General features: G+C 33.9%; 1 protein-coding gene across 1 annotated transcript in view; it reads left to right on the forward strand.

Moving 5' to 3' along the window:
• Positions 1 to 10,383: 10,383 nt before the first annotated feature.
• Positions 10,384 to 13,963, forward strand: part of LOC134241825 (uncharacterized) — a 60,764-nt gene continuing 57,184 nt past the window's right edge. Inside the window, exons 1-2 of the mRNA XM_062723849.1 lie at positions 10,384 to 10,558; positions 10,674 to 10,706. Of these exons, the coding sequence (XP_062579833.1) occupies positions 10,534 to 10,558; positions 10,674 to 10,706 (58 nt within the window). The 5' untranslated portion in view covers positions 10,384 to 10,533. The remainder of the gene's footprint in view (positions 10,559 to 10,673; positions 10,707 to 13,963) is intronic.

Consider the following 13,963-nt stretch of genomic DNA (forward strand, 5'->3'; position numbering starts at 1 on the left):
TATTATTGACGTTCAAAACATGACTCAGAACGTTTCGTCCAAATGGAAAATTTTACCACTTCAATGCGCTTCATTGTACATGGGTATTCATTTAGTTCCAGTAACTTTAATATCTTCACCATACCATTTCCCCAGTAAATCAAGCTATTTCATATAATCTCGTGCTAACCTGACTGGGTTGGGAGTCCATTCTGAAACCGCGTGTGTTCGATGTTGATTGCGTGCTCGATATGTACAACGACCGGTCAAGTTGAGCCTTATATATGACACAGCCGTGGGAGGAGTTTATTTTTAATCCATTCATTTGATTGGCTGAGGTTCTGTTCTAAGTCAATAAGATCAATAAGATCATATGAAGAAAGAGAAATCTTCTTCATGACGAAGATTTCTCTTCATATGATCTTACTATTACATAAAGCGCATTGAAGTGGTAAAATTTCCCGTTTGAATGGAAAGTTTTGGGCTATCTTTAGAATGTTGATTGTCACACAATGGCACGACCATTTCTTTAGAAAGTTTAAATCGGTCAAATGGTTCATTGGAATACCCGTAGAACAGGTATTCTAAAAATATAATAGCCAATCAAATTGATGGTCTACATAAACACAGAGCAAGCACGTGTTCGACCGATACATGTGTTATGGAAACTCCAATAAACATGATAAATTCATAATTACAATGAAGCGCATTGAAGTGGTAAAATTTTCCGTTCGAATGGAACGTTTTGAGCTATCTTTAGAACGTTTGTTGTCATCTTATGACACGCCCATTTCTTCAGAAATGGATGAAACGGTCAATTTGTTTATTCGAATACATGTAGAACAGCTTTTCCATAAATATAAAAGCCAATGAAATTGACGGTCTAAATAAACACCGAGTAAACACGTGTTCGACCGAAACATGTGTTGTGGTAACTTCAATAGATATGATAAGTTCAAAAATATGTACATATTCGTTGCAATTTGTGTTTTACAGAAGCGGGGAGTCTAACTCTTTCTTCTAATTTTTTTTAAAGCTCCATTCCAGTGTAACTCATATTGCTTGTCGCGAAGATTGGGGTGTCCTAAAACATTACGACGAATATTTCTTTATCGTTTCTAAAAATATGGGCGTGTCATTATGTTGTCATTGACGTTCAAAACCTGACTCAGAACGTTTCGTCGAAACGGAAAATTTTACTACTTCAATGCACTTCATTGTATGTACAAAGTCGTTGCAATACGTGTTTCACAAAATCTGGAACTCTCTAAATCTCTCTTATAACTTTAAGAATATCCATTTCGGTGTAACCTATGTTGCTTGTCGCAAAGTGTGGGGTATCGTAAAACATTACGACGAATATTTCTTGTTCGTTTCTTAAGAAATGGGCGTGCCATTCTGTTATAATTGACGTTCAAAACATGACTCAGAACGTTTCATCCAAACGGAAAATTTTACCACTTTAATGCGCTTCATTGTAGTTTGAAATTTTTCAATCCACCTTTCTAGCAGAGGCAGACGAAATCAGAATTATGTGACGTAATTGGTGGTTTGTTTCCACTGGTTGATTATTTTTGAACTGGACTGCAATGATGCCTAGTGTATGGCCACAAGTTAATGTTTCAAATGAAAAATGGCCAAGATAACGAACAGTAACCCAGCTCAAAGATTCGTTTAATATAAAACAATACAGATTGGGAGCAGAGACGCGGCAAACTCGGACTTCTAAAAAGGTGGGATCTGGCCCCGGGATCATGAAACAGACTTAGACTTAAGTCAAAATTTCAATTATCTATAAAATCTTTAAAAGTTGTTAACGGAAACTCATAATTTGCATACAACAGCAGACTGATGAGACAAAATCGGAAGGCATTTTTCATTTTTGGCTGCTTGACCTCTAAAAAAATTCAGCATCTGAGGCATTTTTTGACTTAAGCTTAAGATGCTTCATGATCCCGGGGCCTGGTGTCAAGGAAACGCAAGCATATTTATCAATTGGTCGTATCGTGTGCTCCTTGTCATGATCGGGAAAATGGAAAAAAAATCATAACAGTTCAGTTTTAAAATAATTTAATGGCCTGGCAGTTTGTATAAAACATCAGTCAATATTTGACTAAAAGATAGACTGTCTTTACTAAGGTTATAGTATCAACCACAGACTTTGTGAATTGTTGAATTTGGAATAGGATTGTTGATATCCTTGGATCATCAATTAATTTGTAAATAGCTTGCCTTCTTGTACATAGAGCATGACGTTGAACTGAAGGTCACAGCAAGATATTTCTTCTCGTGTAAATGTTTCTGAATATTTACATTTTCAATATCTTTGTCCGAGATAAAAATCACAAATAGTTAATGTACTTTATTTATACATAAATGCACTGGTTCATCGATAGGCGCTGTGGCAACGCACTTTGAAAAAAAAATTTCAAAGTGCGTTAAAATTGGGACAAAATCAAAGCACTTTGAAAATGTTTTTGAAAGTGCGTTAAATTTGGGACATACTCAACGCACTTTGAAAAAAATTTCAAAGAGTGTACATCAACATTTTTTACCATGGGGAAATTTAATGCACTTTGAAAAAAATGTATCTAAAACAAAAATTCTAGACTTATATTTTAGTAATTGAGAGAATCAATTTGTAATAATTATCTTTCGCAAAACTTTTTAATTTACATGTATTGATTTAACCTCATTGAGAACAAGGAAAGACGAGTAGAAGGTCTTTCAGGCCAACTTTTTTTTTTCACACATAGCCGTCTGTAGCAAACTGAACGTGTCCCCCCCCCCCCCAAGCTAAGCCCTAATTTCCAGTGCCTATATTATGTACATGTACATCTTTGCAAAACATTTGTGTGCCTAAGCCCCCACCCCCACCCCCACCCCCGGTTCCGATGCCTATGCTACACCCAAATATATGTATTTGCATAACTGATATGACTTTGAAAAATTTCAATAAATTTTAGTTTTACATAAAAAGCATGCAAACAGGAAAAAATTAAGTACAATACAACATTTAAGAAAGTAAGAATTTTCAAAGTATGGAAAAATCAAAATCGCTCACTTTCACTTTCTGAAGTGACCTTATCACTAAAAAGTTATCCAACAGGTTCAAATATTTATTATACCTAAGATTTACAAGAATATACAGCATACACATTTTTTTTTCAAAGTGCGTTAATATGGTCGATATTAACGCACTTTGAAAAGAAATTTTATTTTTTCAAAGTGCGTTGATTTGGTCCCAAATTTAACACACTTTGAATTTTTTTTCAAAGTGCGTAATTTTTCAAAGTGCGTTGTAACATCGCGCGAATAAAAAAAATCACTTGCGGGTCGGGACAAATAGAGACAAGAAGCGGGGCTTGTAGCACGTGGATTAGCGGAATCCAGAGCATGTAAATTTAAGGAATAACTGTCAGAATTTTTTATTTCAGGACAATGATCAATCGGTTGGCTTGCGTGATAATTTTAATGCATAAACGCCTGGCGTCTATGCAAATTATCACGCAAGCCACTCGATTGATCAAATCATGAAATAACAAGATGTGTTTGTGAAACACTATGCGCCCGACGGCAACAAAGTTACAAAAAATTTTCAGCATATAGGTCGAAGTCAAGGTGACAAGGTCATTGATCTTAATGTTATTTGAAAGAACTTCATTAGTGGAGTATGCATACCATTTATGAAGTCTGTATCTCCTATGGTTCAAAAGTTATGGCGAAAGTTCGGAAATAGCTATTTTTAGCATTAAGGTCACAGTCAAGGTCACAAGGTCAATGACGTTGGTGTCATTTGTATGAGCTGAATTAGTGAAGTATGCATACCAAATATGAAGTCTTTATCTCCTATGGTTCAAAAGTTATGGCAAAAGTTCGAAAAAGCTATTTTTAGCATGTAGGTCACAGTCAAGGTCACAAGGTCATTGACCTTGGTGTCGTTTGAAAGACCTTTATTAGTGGAGTATGCATACCAAATATGAAGTCTCTATATATCAAGGTTCAAAAGTTATGGCGAAGTTTAAAGTTTTCATCAGACAGACAGACAAACAGATAAACAGACAAACAGATAGGACAAAAACAATATACGCCTCGGATCTATCGATCCGGACGCATAAAAATTAGACAGTTACCGGGTATTCCTTAATTGCATGTAAATGAATACATATTAGGTCGGTTATAACAGGGTGCAACTGGTACCTATGGGAATTCCAACAGATTGTTTGTAGACTTTATTTCCAAAACCTACACTGATATTATCAAATAAAAATCATACGTCGGAATATTTCTTGGGGGGGGGGGGGGTAAGCCCCCCCCCCCACTTTTTTGCAAATGTATAGGAATAATATATACTTTTTTCCCAGTTTCTTGCCTTTGACTATATATTTTATGCGCGCGGATCGATAGATCCGAGGCGTGTATTGTTTTTATCCTGTCTGTGTGTTTATCTGTTTGTCTGTTTGCTGAAAACTTTAACCTTCGCCATAACTTTTGAAGCATAGGAGATATAGAGACTTCATATTTGGTATGCATACTCCACTAATAAAGTTCTTTCAAAAGACACCAAGTTCAATGACCTTGTGACCTTGACTGTGACCTACATGCTAGAAATAGCTTTTTCAAACTTTTGCCATAACTTTCGAAGCATAGAAGATAGAGACTTCATATTTGGTATGCATATTTCACTAGTAAAGCTCATACAAATGACACCAAAATCATTGACCTTGTGATCTTGACTGTGACCTTAATGCTAAAAATAGCTATTTTCGAACTTTTGCCATAAATTCTGAGCCATAGGAGATATAGACTTCATAATTGGTATGCATACTCCACTGCTAAAGTTCTTTCAAATAACATTAATATCAATGACCTTGTGACCTTGACTGTGACCTAAATGCTAAAAATAGTTTTTGTAACTTTGTTGCCGCCGGGCGCATAGTGTTTCACAAACACATCTTGTTTTTTTATATATAACATACAATACAATACAATACATGTATGTATATTCAGTATATCTCTTATGTGCGTTTTTTTTACCAATTGCTCTCATTATATGTAATATCATCATCATGCTTGTTCTATCATTTGGATCCTCCTCCTTCTTTTGTTTTTAAATCTTTTTGCTCCTCCGGCGGCCCAAATTGGATTAATAAAATCTTGTATTTTGTATCTTGTATTAATAATATAGGCATTGAAAATTGTAGTTTACCCTTTTTGGTGGTAAAGCCCCCCCCCCCCCTTTCAATTTGCTTCCGACGCCTATGAAAATTCGAGCATCTTTATGATTCTAACATCGGGGTGCTTCTGAGTGTAATGATAACGTTTATGAACAAAATAAATTTGCAAATGACCAATGATAAAATATACCATTTTTTTTTACTGCAAAAGGAAGCTGTCAAAATGATGTCAAAAAGCCTGGAAATTGATTTATTGTAGGAAATGGTTGTATAAAGTGTTGCATCTTTGCTAGCCAAGGGTTTCTGATACGCTACTCTCCTCATGAACCGATTACAGAAACCCTTGGCTAGCGAAGATGATTCTTGATATCAAAAAATTATTTTCTGATACCAGAAAAAATTAGAAAACGATTTTTTGATATATAAAAAAATCAAATTTCTTATATCAAAGATCATTTTCTGATATCAGAAAATACCTTTAATAAAAATATTAAAACGGCGCCCCCCATACTGCCTGTCGGTCATTCGTTCTGTCGGTCCAACATCAGTTTCCGTTCATTTTCTTCACAGAGGTTGCACATATTGAATTAAAGTTTGGTATACAGATTTAACATAAAAATTACGTAGGTCAAGTTTTAATTGGGGTACCATAGGGCCATTTTGGACAGAGTTATATCCCTTGGACTTAGAAAAATTGCAATTACTTTGCAGTTTCCATTTATTTTCTTTGCAGAGGCTGTTTATATTAAAATGAAATTTGGTAAACAAAATTATCATATGAATATCTATGGGTCAAGTTCTGAAACTTGAAACTTGAAACTTTTTATTTCACTAAAGCCCCCACATGGGGTATGTTAGTACAACAAGAATTTAATAAATGAACAAGTAAACATGTGAACAGTTAACATGATGAACAAGAAAAAGATCTTTGATATGGACAGACAGTACTGATGGATGTTCTGTTTTGGGGATGATCGAGTCATTTTTTAGAGTTATGCCCCTTGGACTTCAATTCCAATTTTTTTAGCAGAGGTTGCTTATATCAAAATAAAATTTGGAATACAGATTTATCATAAGAAAATCTATATTCAATGGTTAAGTTATATTTTGGGAAAGATTGGGTCATTTTGGATAGAGTCAATTATGCCCCTTTTCTTTGCAGAGGTTGCTTATATATATATTGAAGGTAATGAAATTTGGTATACAGATTAATCATAACAATATCTATGCCAAGTTCCAAGACGAGGATTACTTAGTGGGAATAAGGACGAAGTTTCAGATTGTCCTTTAATTCTTTGAATTACTTGAAAAAGAAGACCTGGACACGAGAAATTTACTATATATAGATAATATAGTACAAAGTAATTTTTAGTTGAGCAGCTGTTCGTTGTCTACCGAGAAGGATTAAATCTTGGCAATGTATACATGCATATGTGTGTGTTTGTTATATTTTTTAATGTCTTTTTCTTTCTTTCTTTTCTAACAAAGATATCTGAAAGTGTACCAATGTCTTTTATGAAGATATCTGCGAGTGCAATAACGTTGTGATTACTGACGTCATATGAGGAAATGAAAAAGATGTTTGATAAATTTCTAAACTTATAGTTAAACATCTCGGTCTTCAAGTCATATGCTTTCAAAGCTCAGCTAAAATGTGGTGCTTATATGCCCCACATAAAAAAAATACATATTTCCAAATAAAATAAAACTATTTCAATGAAAAATTGCCATTTGCATGGGCGGATACAGGATTCGTGATTAGGGGGTGGATAGCTTCGTTCAGGCAAGGGGTCTGGGGGCCGCTTTAACACCCCCAATGGGTCCAGGGCGAAGCCTTGGTGGGGGCCAGGGGGCGAAGCCCCCGGAAACTTTAGGGTTTTCGTGTATTTTAAGAATAAAACCGCGCAAAATAATAGTGGTATTGGTTAGTTATATGTACCAAAGTATGATATTAGTAATACTAGTCATATCATACTTTGAATGAAGGGGACCCAGGGGGTGAAGCTCCCGGAAGCTATTGAGTTTTCATGTAAAAATAGGCACAAAAATAGTGGTATTTTACCAAAGTATGGCATTATTAATATTATTCATATATGAAAATATGAGGGGGGGTACACCCCCCCCCCTAAATCCGCCAGTGATTTGGGAGTATCTTCTCTCATATTCAATCACTTACATGCAAATGTTCAAATTAAACTATCTTAAAAATTATCAAGAATATATTGAAATCATTTCAGTCTAAATGAACTAAACACACCCATCCTCCCGAGTATTCTTTATGATATAGAATATGTCGTATCCATTTGATTTTGTCGGGCTTATCGCGTATACTCTGGGAAACCTAAAATATGTGTCCGATCATAAAATAAAATAGGAGATGTACAATGGCACTATATAAACTAAAGGCACTGTGAGCAATGAGCTCATTAAATGATACCCGCCTCCCATATGAATATAATGAAAGTGTCCATGTTTTGCTATGGAAAACGTAAATTATGTGTCGGATCAAAAAGTAAAATAGGAGGTCACAGTGGCATTATATAATAAAGATTCTCTGAAAGTCTCATCAAATTTCATTTCGTGGTAAAAGAGGAGTTGCAGGTAAGAGATGGGTACCCCAAAGAGTAATAGACGGACGGATGTCCCGACTACTGTATACCCTCCCGCTTTTCAAGTATCTCTAGTTTAAACTAAATTTTATTACGGCTGTTCCTTAGTTACATGCTTGATCACTACATGTATAGGGCTCACGATGGATGTCCAGGTCAACAATGGATGCTTTCTCCTGACAGGCTACTGAACACATCTCTGGAAATTCCATTATCCGTGTTCAATTTCCAGATTTAAAATTAATTGTTCAAACTTTTTTAAAAAATCATTTTTCCACTGAAGTCAAGGGTTTCTGATCCACACCGCTCCACATGTTTTTTTGTGGAGCGGAGTGGATCAGAAACCCTTGACTTGACTTGGGAAGATGTAAAAAAAAATCGATCCTTGTTAGTTTTCTTTACCCTTTGAGTTTTGCCTGTACCTCCTCGCCATAATATTTCTGTCAGGGTTTCTTCCCTTAGTCTTTCACTTGGACCTTCAAGTCAGATTTTTAACCTTTCATCATCGGCATTATACCATGTATACGTTGTGATGTCGATGAAGGCCAGTGAAGTTAGAGGTGTAAAGGGCACAAGGCTTGACCAGGATATGTATGCCCCCTATCCCACCTTTGCCCCTGGGCGTAGCCATGCATTGTTCATAAGTTATTTGTCTTTTCTGAAAAAAAAAATAATAATAAAAAAAATAAAAATTAAAAAAAACGTTCCATGCAAGATGAGGATGAGGTTGGAATAAGGACGAAGTCTCAGATTGTCCTTTCTTTGTATTACTTGAAATAGATGACCTAGACACAAGAGAAATTTACTATATATAATACAGAAGTAATTTTTAGATGAGCAGCTGTTCTCTTTTAATCTATCAAGTAGGATTAAATTGTGTGAAATTGTGTGTGGGTTTTTTTTGCGTGTTTTTTTTTTCTGTACCAGTGTCTCTTATATGGCCTTTTGCTGAAATAAAGACATCTGTGAGCGCACTAAAGTTGTGATTGTGAGGCAATTCTTTTTACAGAGCTAGTTTATATCGTGATTTTTAAATTGTATCACATTCGTACAAGGAAATTAAAAAGGTGTTTGATAAAATTTCTAAACTTATAGTTAAACATCTCCGTTTACTATTCACATGCTTTCAAGACTGAGGTAAAACGTGGTTTTAATACCCCCTTCCAAAAATACATCCTTTCAAATAAAATAAATTGTGTCAAAGAAAAAAAAAGCTTTTTAGGAGTATAATTTTTTTATATTCAATCACATACGTGCAAATGTTCAAATTAAACTGTCCTAAAAATTATTAGAAATACCGAAACATTTTGCACATTGTTATATAAATATTCGGTATGTTGGACTTCTTAGCAAAGGAAAAGTACGTGAATATCCGTCGAACATATTTTTAAATAAAGAAAATGACACATGGTATACTAAGTATATTAGAGGGCAGACATTATTTTTTTTAAAATTAGAATTCTTGAAAATAAACAATTACCTTTATTATGATATTGTTTTAGACTGCGAGAAGTGAAAGCATAACATGATATATGTCTTATATCTAGATATATTTCACAGTGATTTTTTTTAAAACAAAATATTCATTCCTGACATCGGGCAACTGGTGCGTAGAGTCATTAAGAAAGTTAATTTCGGATGTTAAAATAAAAGTTAAGCTACATTCAAGAAGATTTCGATATAGAAATAGATCTCGAGTACTTTATATTATTTAACACTATTTACTATCATTATTCACCAATGTCAAGGGCCATCGAGGGGTATATACAATTAAAAACAATATAATTCTGATTATAACAGCATTAACAGGTAATGGTTGCTGCTGGTGGAATATTGGCCTGATCCTAACTCACAGACACTTGTTTCGTACACAGCGCGCCACCCCTACTTATTTCAAGTTTACCACGAAATAAGTAGGGGGTACCTCGTATGTACGAAACAAGTGTCTGTGTCCTCACTTGCAAAAGCTCTCACACTTGAATATTGGTATGGTTCACAATGGAATATATAAGTATCCCATATAATAATTTATGATAAAACAATACAAAGGAAAAACCAAACTGTTATACACTTCAAAGAACAGACTAGAGTAGAAATCAGCAGACAATAGCAAGCAAGTAAACATAAAATTACTACAGTACTATTACTATTTGTTATGTATTTATATATATATAGTTATATCATTTTAAGTAAACTTTAGAATTATTACGTGCGAAAATGGGAAAATATGTGTAAAAATGCCGCAAAATGATAAGAAAGAAAGAAATTATTAACAAAGAAATAAATAAAGAGAGAATATAAATTCTCTATTTATAAACTACATTGGCCGTATATAAAACAAAAGTTTAATTATGAATTAAAGATTATGTCTAAAACCAATCAGGAATTACTAAATAATAATCTCCTAAATATGATATTACATTTATGGCAAATGTTTCATTTAAATTCCTTAACTACTAGTACTAAAAGTACGAAACATGCCATATACATTCTAAAAATAGTTCAAAATTTATTTTTACTACTGCTAATACACAACATGTGTATAGTTGCATGTTGTGACCTAATTTTAACGCACTGCAGACAGAAGGCTTGACAGCCGTCTTACAAATGCGCAGACAGACGAGTGCGCACGAAGCCACAAGTTATGGCGCTACAGTGAGACAATGTCTGCTAATGTGCTCCGATGGTGTGGATTGATAATGCACCTAAATGTAGGACCTGTAATATATGCATCTCCATGACATAGGAAGGTTTCTATCTTCCCCGACATGCTTTTTTGTTTTGGCCTGTTTGGTAAGTAGCACTTTCTCAGTAACTTCCGGTCAATTTCAGACTCACTTCCTGTAGACTTTTTTTTTAACAAAAAAATTACATTATATGTTGAAAATTTTATTCCTTCTCTTTACAGCTCTCTTGTTATATAATACAGTTGTAGCTAACGGTAAGTGGCGATTTCCTGTACTTTTGTTCAACAAATCTTAAGTAAAGTTCAAAAGTTTGTTTATATTCAGTATCGAGACGGTAAACAAAACCCAGACAGTCTGAGGTCTGTCTGTGTCACTCAATGTCAACTGACGGAACAGGAGTGCAGGCAGATGTAACTGAAATGGTGAAGTGACTTCCAGATATCTATAAGATTGTCACATTTGAATGGAATTGTGCTTTTGAAAAGGCAAGTTGGATGGAACGTGTGGTATTTTATGGAAGGTCAGAGTGACATAGTCGTCTGCTATGATCCTATGGTCAGACTTTAAACATGCAAGTCGTCTGTCGTGATTAAACGGACGTCTGGTTTTAAACTGGACATCACACTCAAATATATGAAATTGATGGAAATGATTCCTATCATTAATTTAAATATTTTTTTTTAGAAATGCCTTAGTATTGTTTTATGCAATAATTAAAATTTGGTGTGGCATGAAAATTGCAGAATTAATTATCAAAATCAGTTTTTGTCAGTTGCATTCTATCTCAACATAGATTGGCATAGGCCATAGCAAACATTACTTATTAGATAAAAAAAAGAAAAAGAATGAGGACTGTTCAGATTGTACTGTGAACTTGTTTGTACAAAAATGCAAGTCAAAATAATTATCATTTAAAAAGCTAAAGAAATACAAAGATTAATCTCAGATTTTTTTGTAAATTAAAAATACAGTGTTTTCTCTAAGAACTGGCCACCAGCCAAATAAACACATTCAATTTTATTTTACATATTAATATATGCCAGTTTCCAATATCAAAGTAAAATTTTCAGTTAGTAAAATAAGATTATAGCAGAATGTGCTGAAATTATTATTTTAATTTTATATCTATATTAATTATTGCAATGTAATATTTAAGCTTGTCATTTGATGCTTTCCACACATTAAACCATGGATAAAAAAAAATGCATATTTTCTTTGGTCAAAATTCTGGATATATTTTTATTTGGAGATAAGTTCCTTTCTAATAATGTTATTAATATAGATAAGGGATCAAAGGACAGTTCCAAAAATTACTTTTATTATGAGTTTGGAAACTATCACCAAGGGAAGAACAAAGAAATCTAGAATTGGTCTGAATGTTTTGGTGCTTTTCTTTTTGTATGTTTTGTGTAAAAGGTAAGGGATATGAGATACAAAATAAGGATTCAGAACTTGCTTCTGTATGACAGAGAACATTCCAAAGAGACAAAATTTCAAAGACATTTTTATGTATGCAATTTGCAAGCATAATCAATGTGCGTGGTGGAGTTTGCTAATATAATATTAGTGCTGTGCAATACATTACCAGTTAACTGGTGAATCCTGATTTTCTTGTACACACTGCATATTGGAGCAGGTTGTTTTTCCCCATGAAAACAAGTAAGGCTTTTATATATTCAATAAAAGCTTATATTATAAGGAGAGTTATTTGCCCTTGTAATTGTAAAATATGATGGCAAATAGCAAAGAACTGATTAAAAATATAAAGAAAAAATAATGCTATATGAAAACACTTAAAGTTAAAGCTGTATGTGACAGTTGTGACACAAATATTAAGCACAACAAACTCGGCTAGCAACATGCGCCAGCACAACACAGCCAGAAAATGATTGCAATCCGAGAACACATGATATTTGCATTCATGTTTTCATATTAGAAAAAAGAGAGAAGAAAATTTAAAATTAAATTTGAATTTGTTAACATATTTTACAATACAAAATTTAAAGAAAAAATATTGCAGCATATCATGATATGATTTTGCAGTTGTGATACCCAGTAATATGTATGGAAGACTTAAGGGTCAAATGTATATGAAAATGTCCTTTTATAAAATGACTAAATTAGGGCTGCCATGAATCAGAAAATGTTGGAATCAAATTCGTTTGGACAAAAACCTTTATTTTCAAATAATTTTGATTCAATTATAAGAAATAGAACCTTCTTGCATATGCTTAGCATAAAAGTACAGATGTTGTATTTACAAAAGCTTCCCTGATGTTATTTAAATTTTTGAATCAAATTTTGATTAACCAATACGATACCAAACTGCAGAAACACATTGCTGTCATAACAAGATGCACAGTCATCAATTTCATGTTCAAAACATTGTCAATATTAAAAAGAAATAAGAAATTTTGCAGCACTGTGTCAGATCGTCTAAAGTCAGAATTTTGTGGCTGCCGCTGATGGGTGTTGCCTAAATGCACATATTTTCTGTGGCAACTTTCTGTAAAAAATGGAAGTAGTGCTCGTTGACTTCTTGTTGCCATTTTTGTTTTGTTTTTTTATGTTTGATTTGCCATCGTTTCCATCGCTTAACCAATCGAAATGCACCTATCAGCAGTGGATGTTAGTCTAAACAAGCTAATAGATGGTTTTCCTATGACATCTTTGGCTCGGAATTATTCCCCTTGGCCGCCATCCCGTTGGGCAAAGTAGTGAATTTTCCTCTTTGAGCAACCAATTTAAAACATGCATGCCAGAAACATATGGGAAAAAATTTGAACAATCTTAAAAATGTTGAATTAAAATCAAAATCACAATAATGGAAAACCATTTATTCAGAGAATATTTGTCCCCCTTTATAGGAAAAACAAAGAGAATGTGCTGACCCATGGGAGGGGGGTCAAAGGGATTGGGACGCTTTAATGAGGGCTGGAGGGGCATAGAGAGTTATGGTATAAAAGCATCACCTACTCGTGCACATGCACAGAATGTTTGAATTAACAACCTTGACCTTTTGACCTCAAAATCAATAGAGGTATTCCATAAGGAGTTGTGGAATAAAATGTCATTGCAAAAGCTCAAACGCTTCTCAAGGTAACAAAAGTGATTAAACAGGCAGGATTTTTGAATTTGTGATCTTGACCTTTGACTTTTTGACCTCAAAATCTTAGGCCATAGGGAGTTAACTGTGTAAAATTTTACTGCAAAAGCTCAAAGGCTTCTCGAGATAAAGTGTTGAAATAAAAAGTGTTACAGGCAGACAGAACTACAGACAGACGGAGAGACAGACTGAAATTAATATCCCCCACTTTCAGCGGGAAGACAAAAAAAATCAAACCTGAAACGAATCGAAATCAAGGGACAATGTACCGAACTGAAATATTTAAATTTACCATTTGAAGCAGAATTAGAATTATTGCAACAATGAATATCTATCAATATAAAAAAAATTTACAATTAAGTATTATTTCATTAATCTTAACCAACTTAAAAAAATAAAGTACTG

The sequence above is a fragment of the Saccostrea cucullata genome, unplaced genomic scaffold (genome assembly GCF_032062105.1).
Source record: "Saccostrea cucullata isolate Sc308-1 unplaced genomic scaffold, CSIRO_AGI_Scuc_v1 ctg7, whole genome shotgun sequence".
NCBI classification, from domain to species: Eukaryota; Metazoa; Mollusca; class Bivalvia; order Ostreida; family Ostreidae; genus Saccostrea; species Saccostrea cuccullata.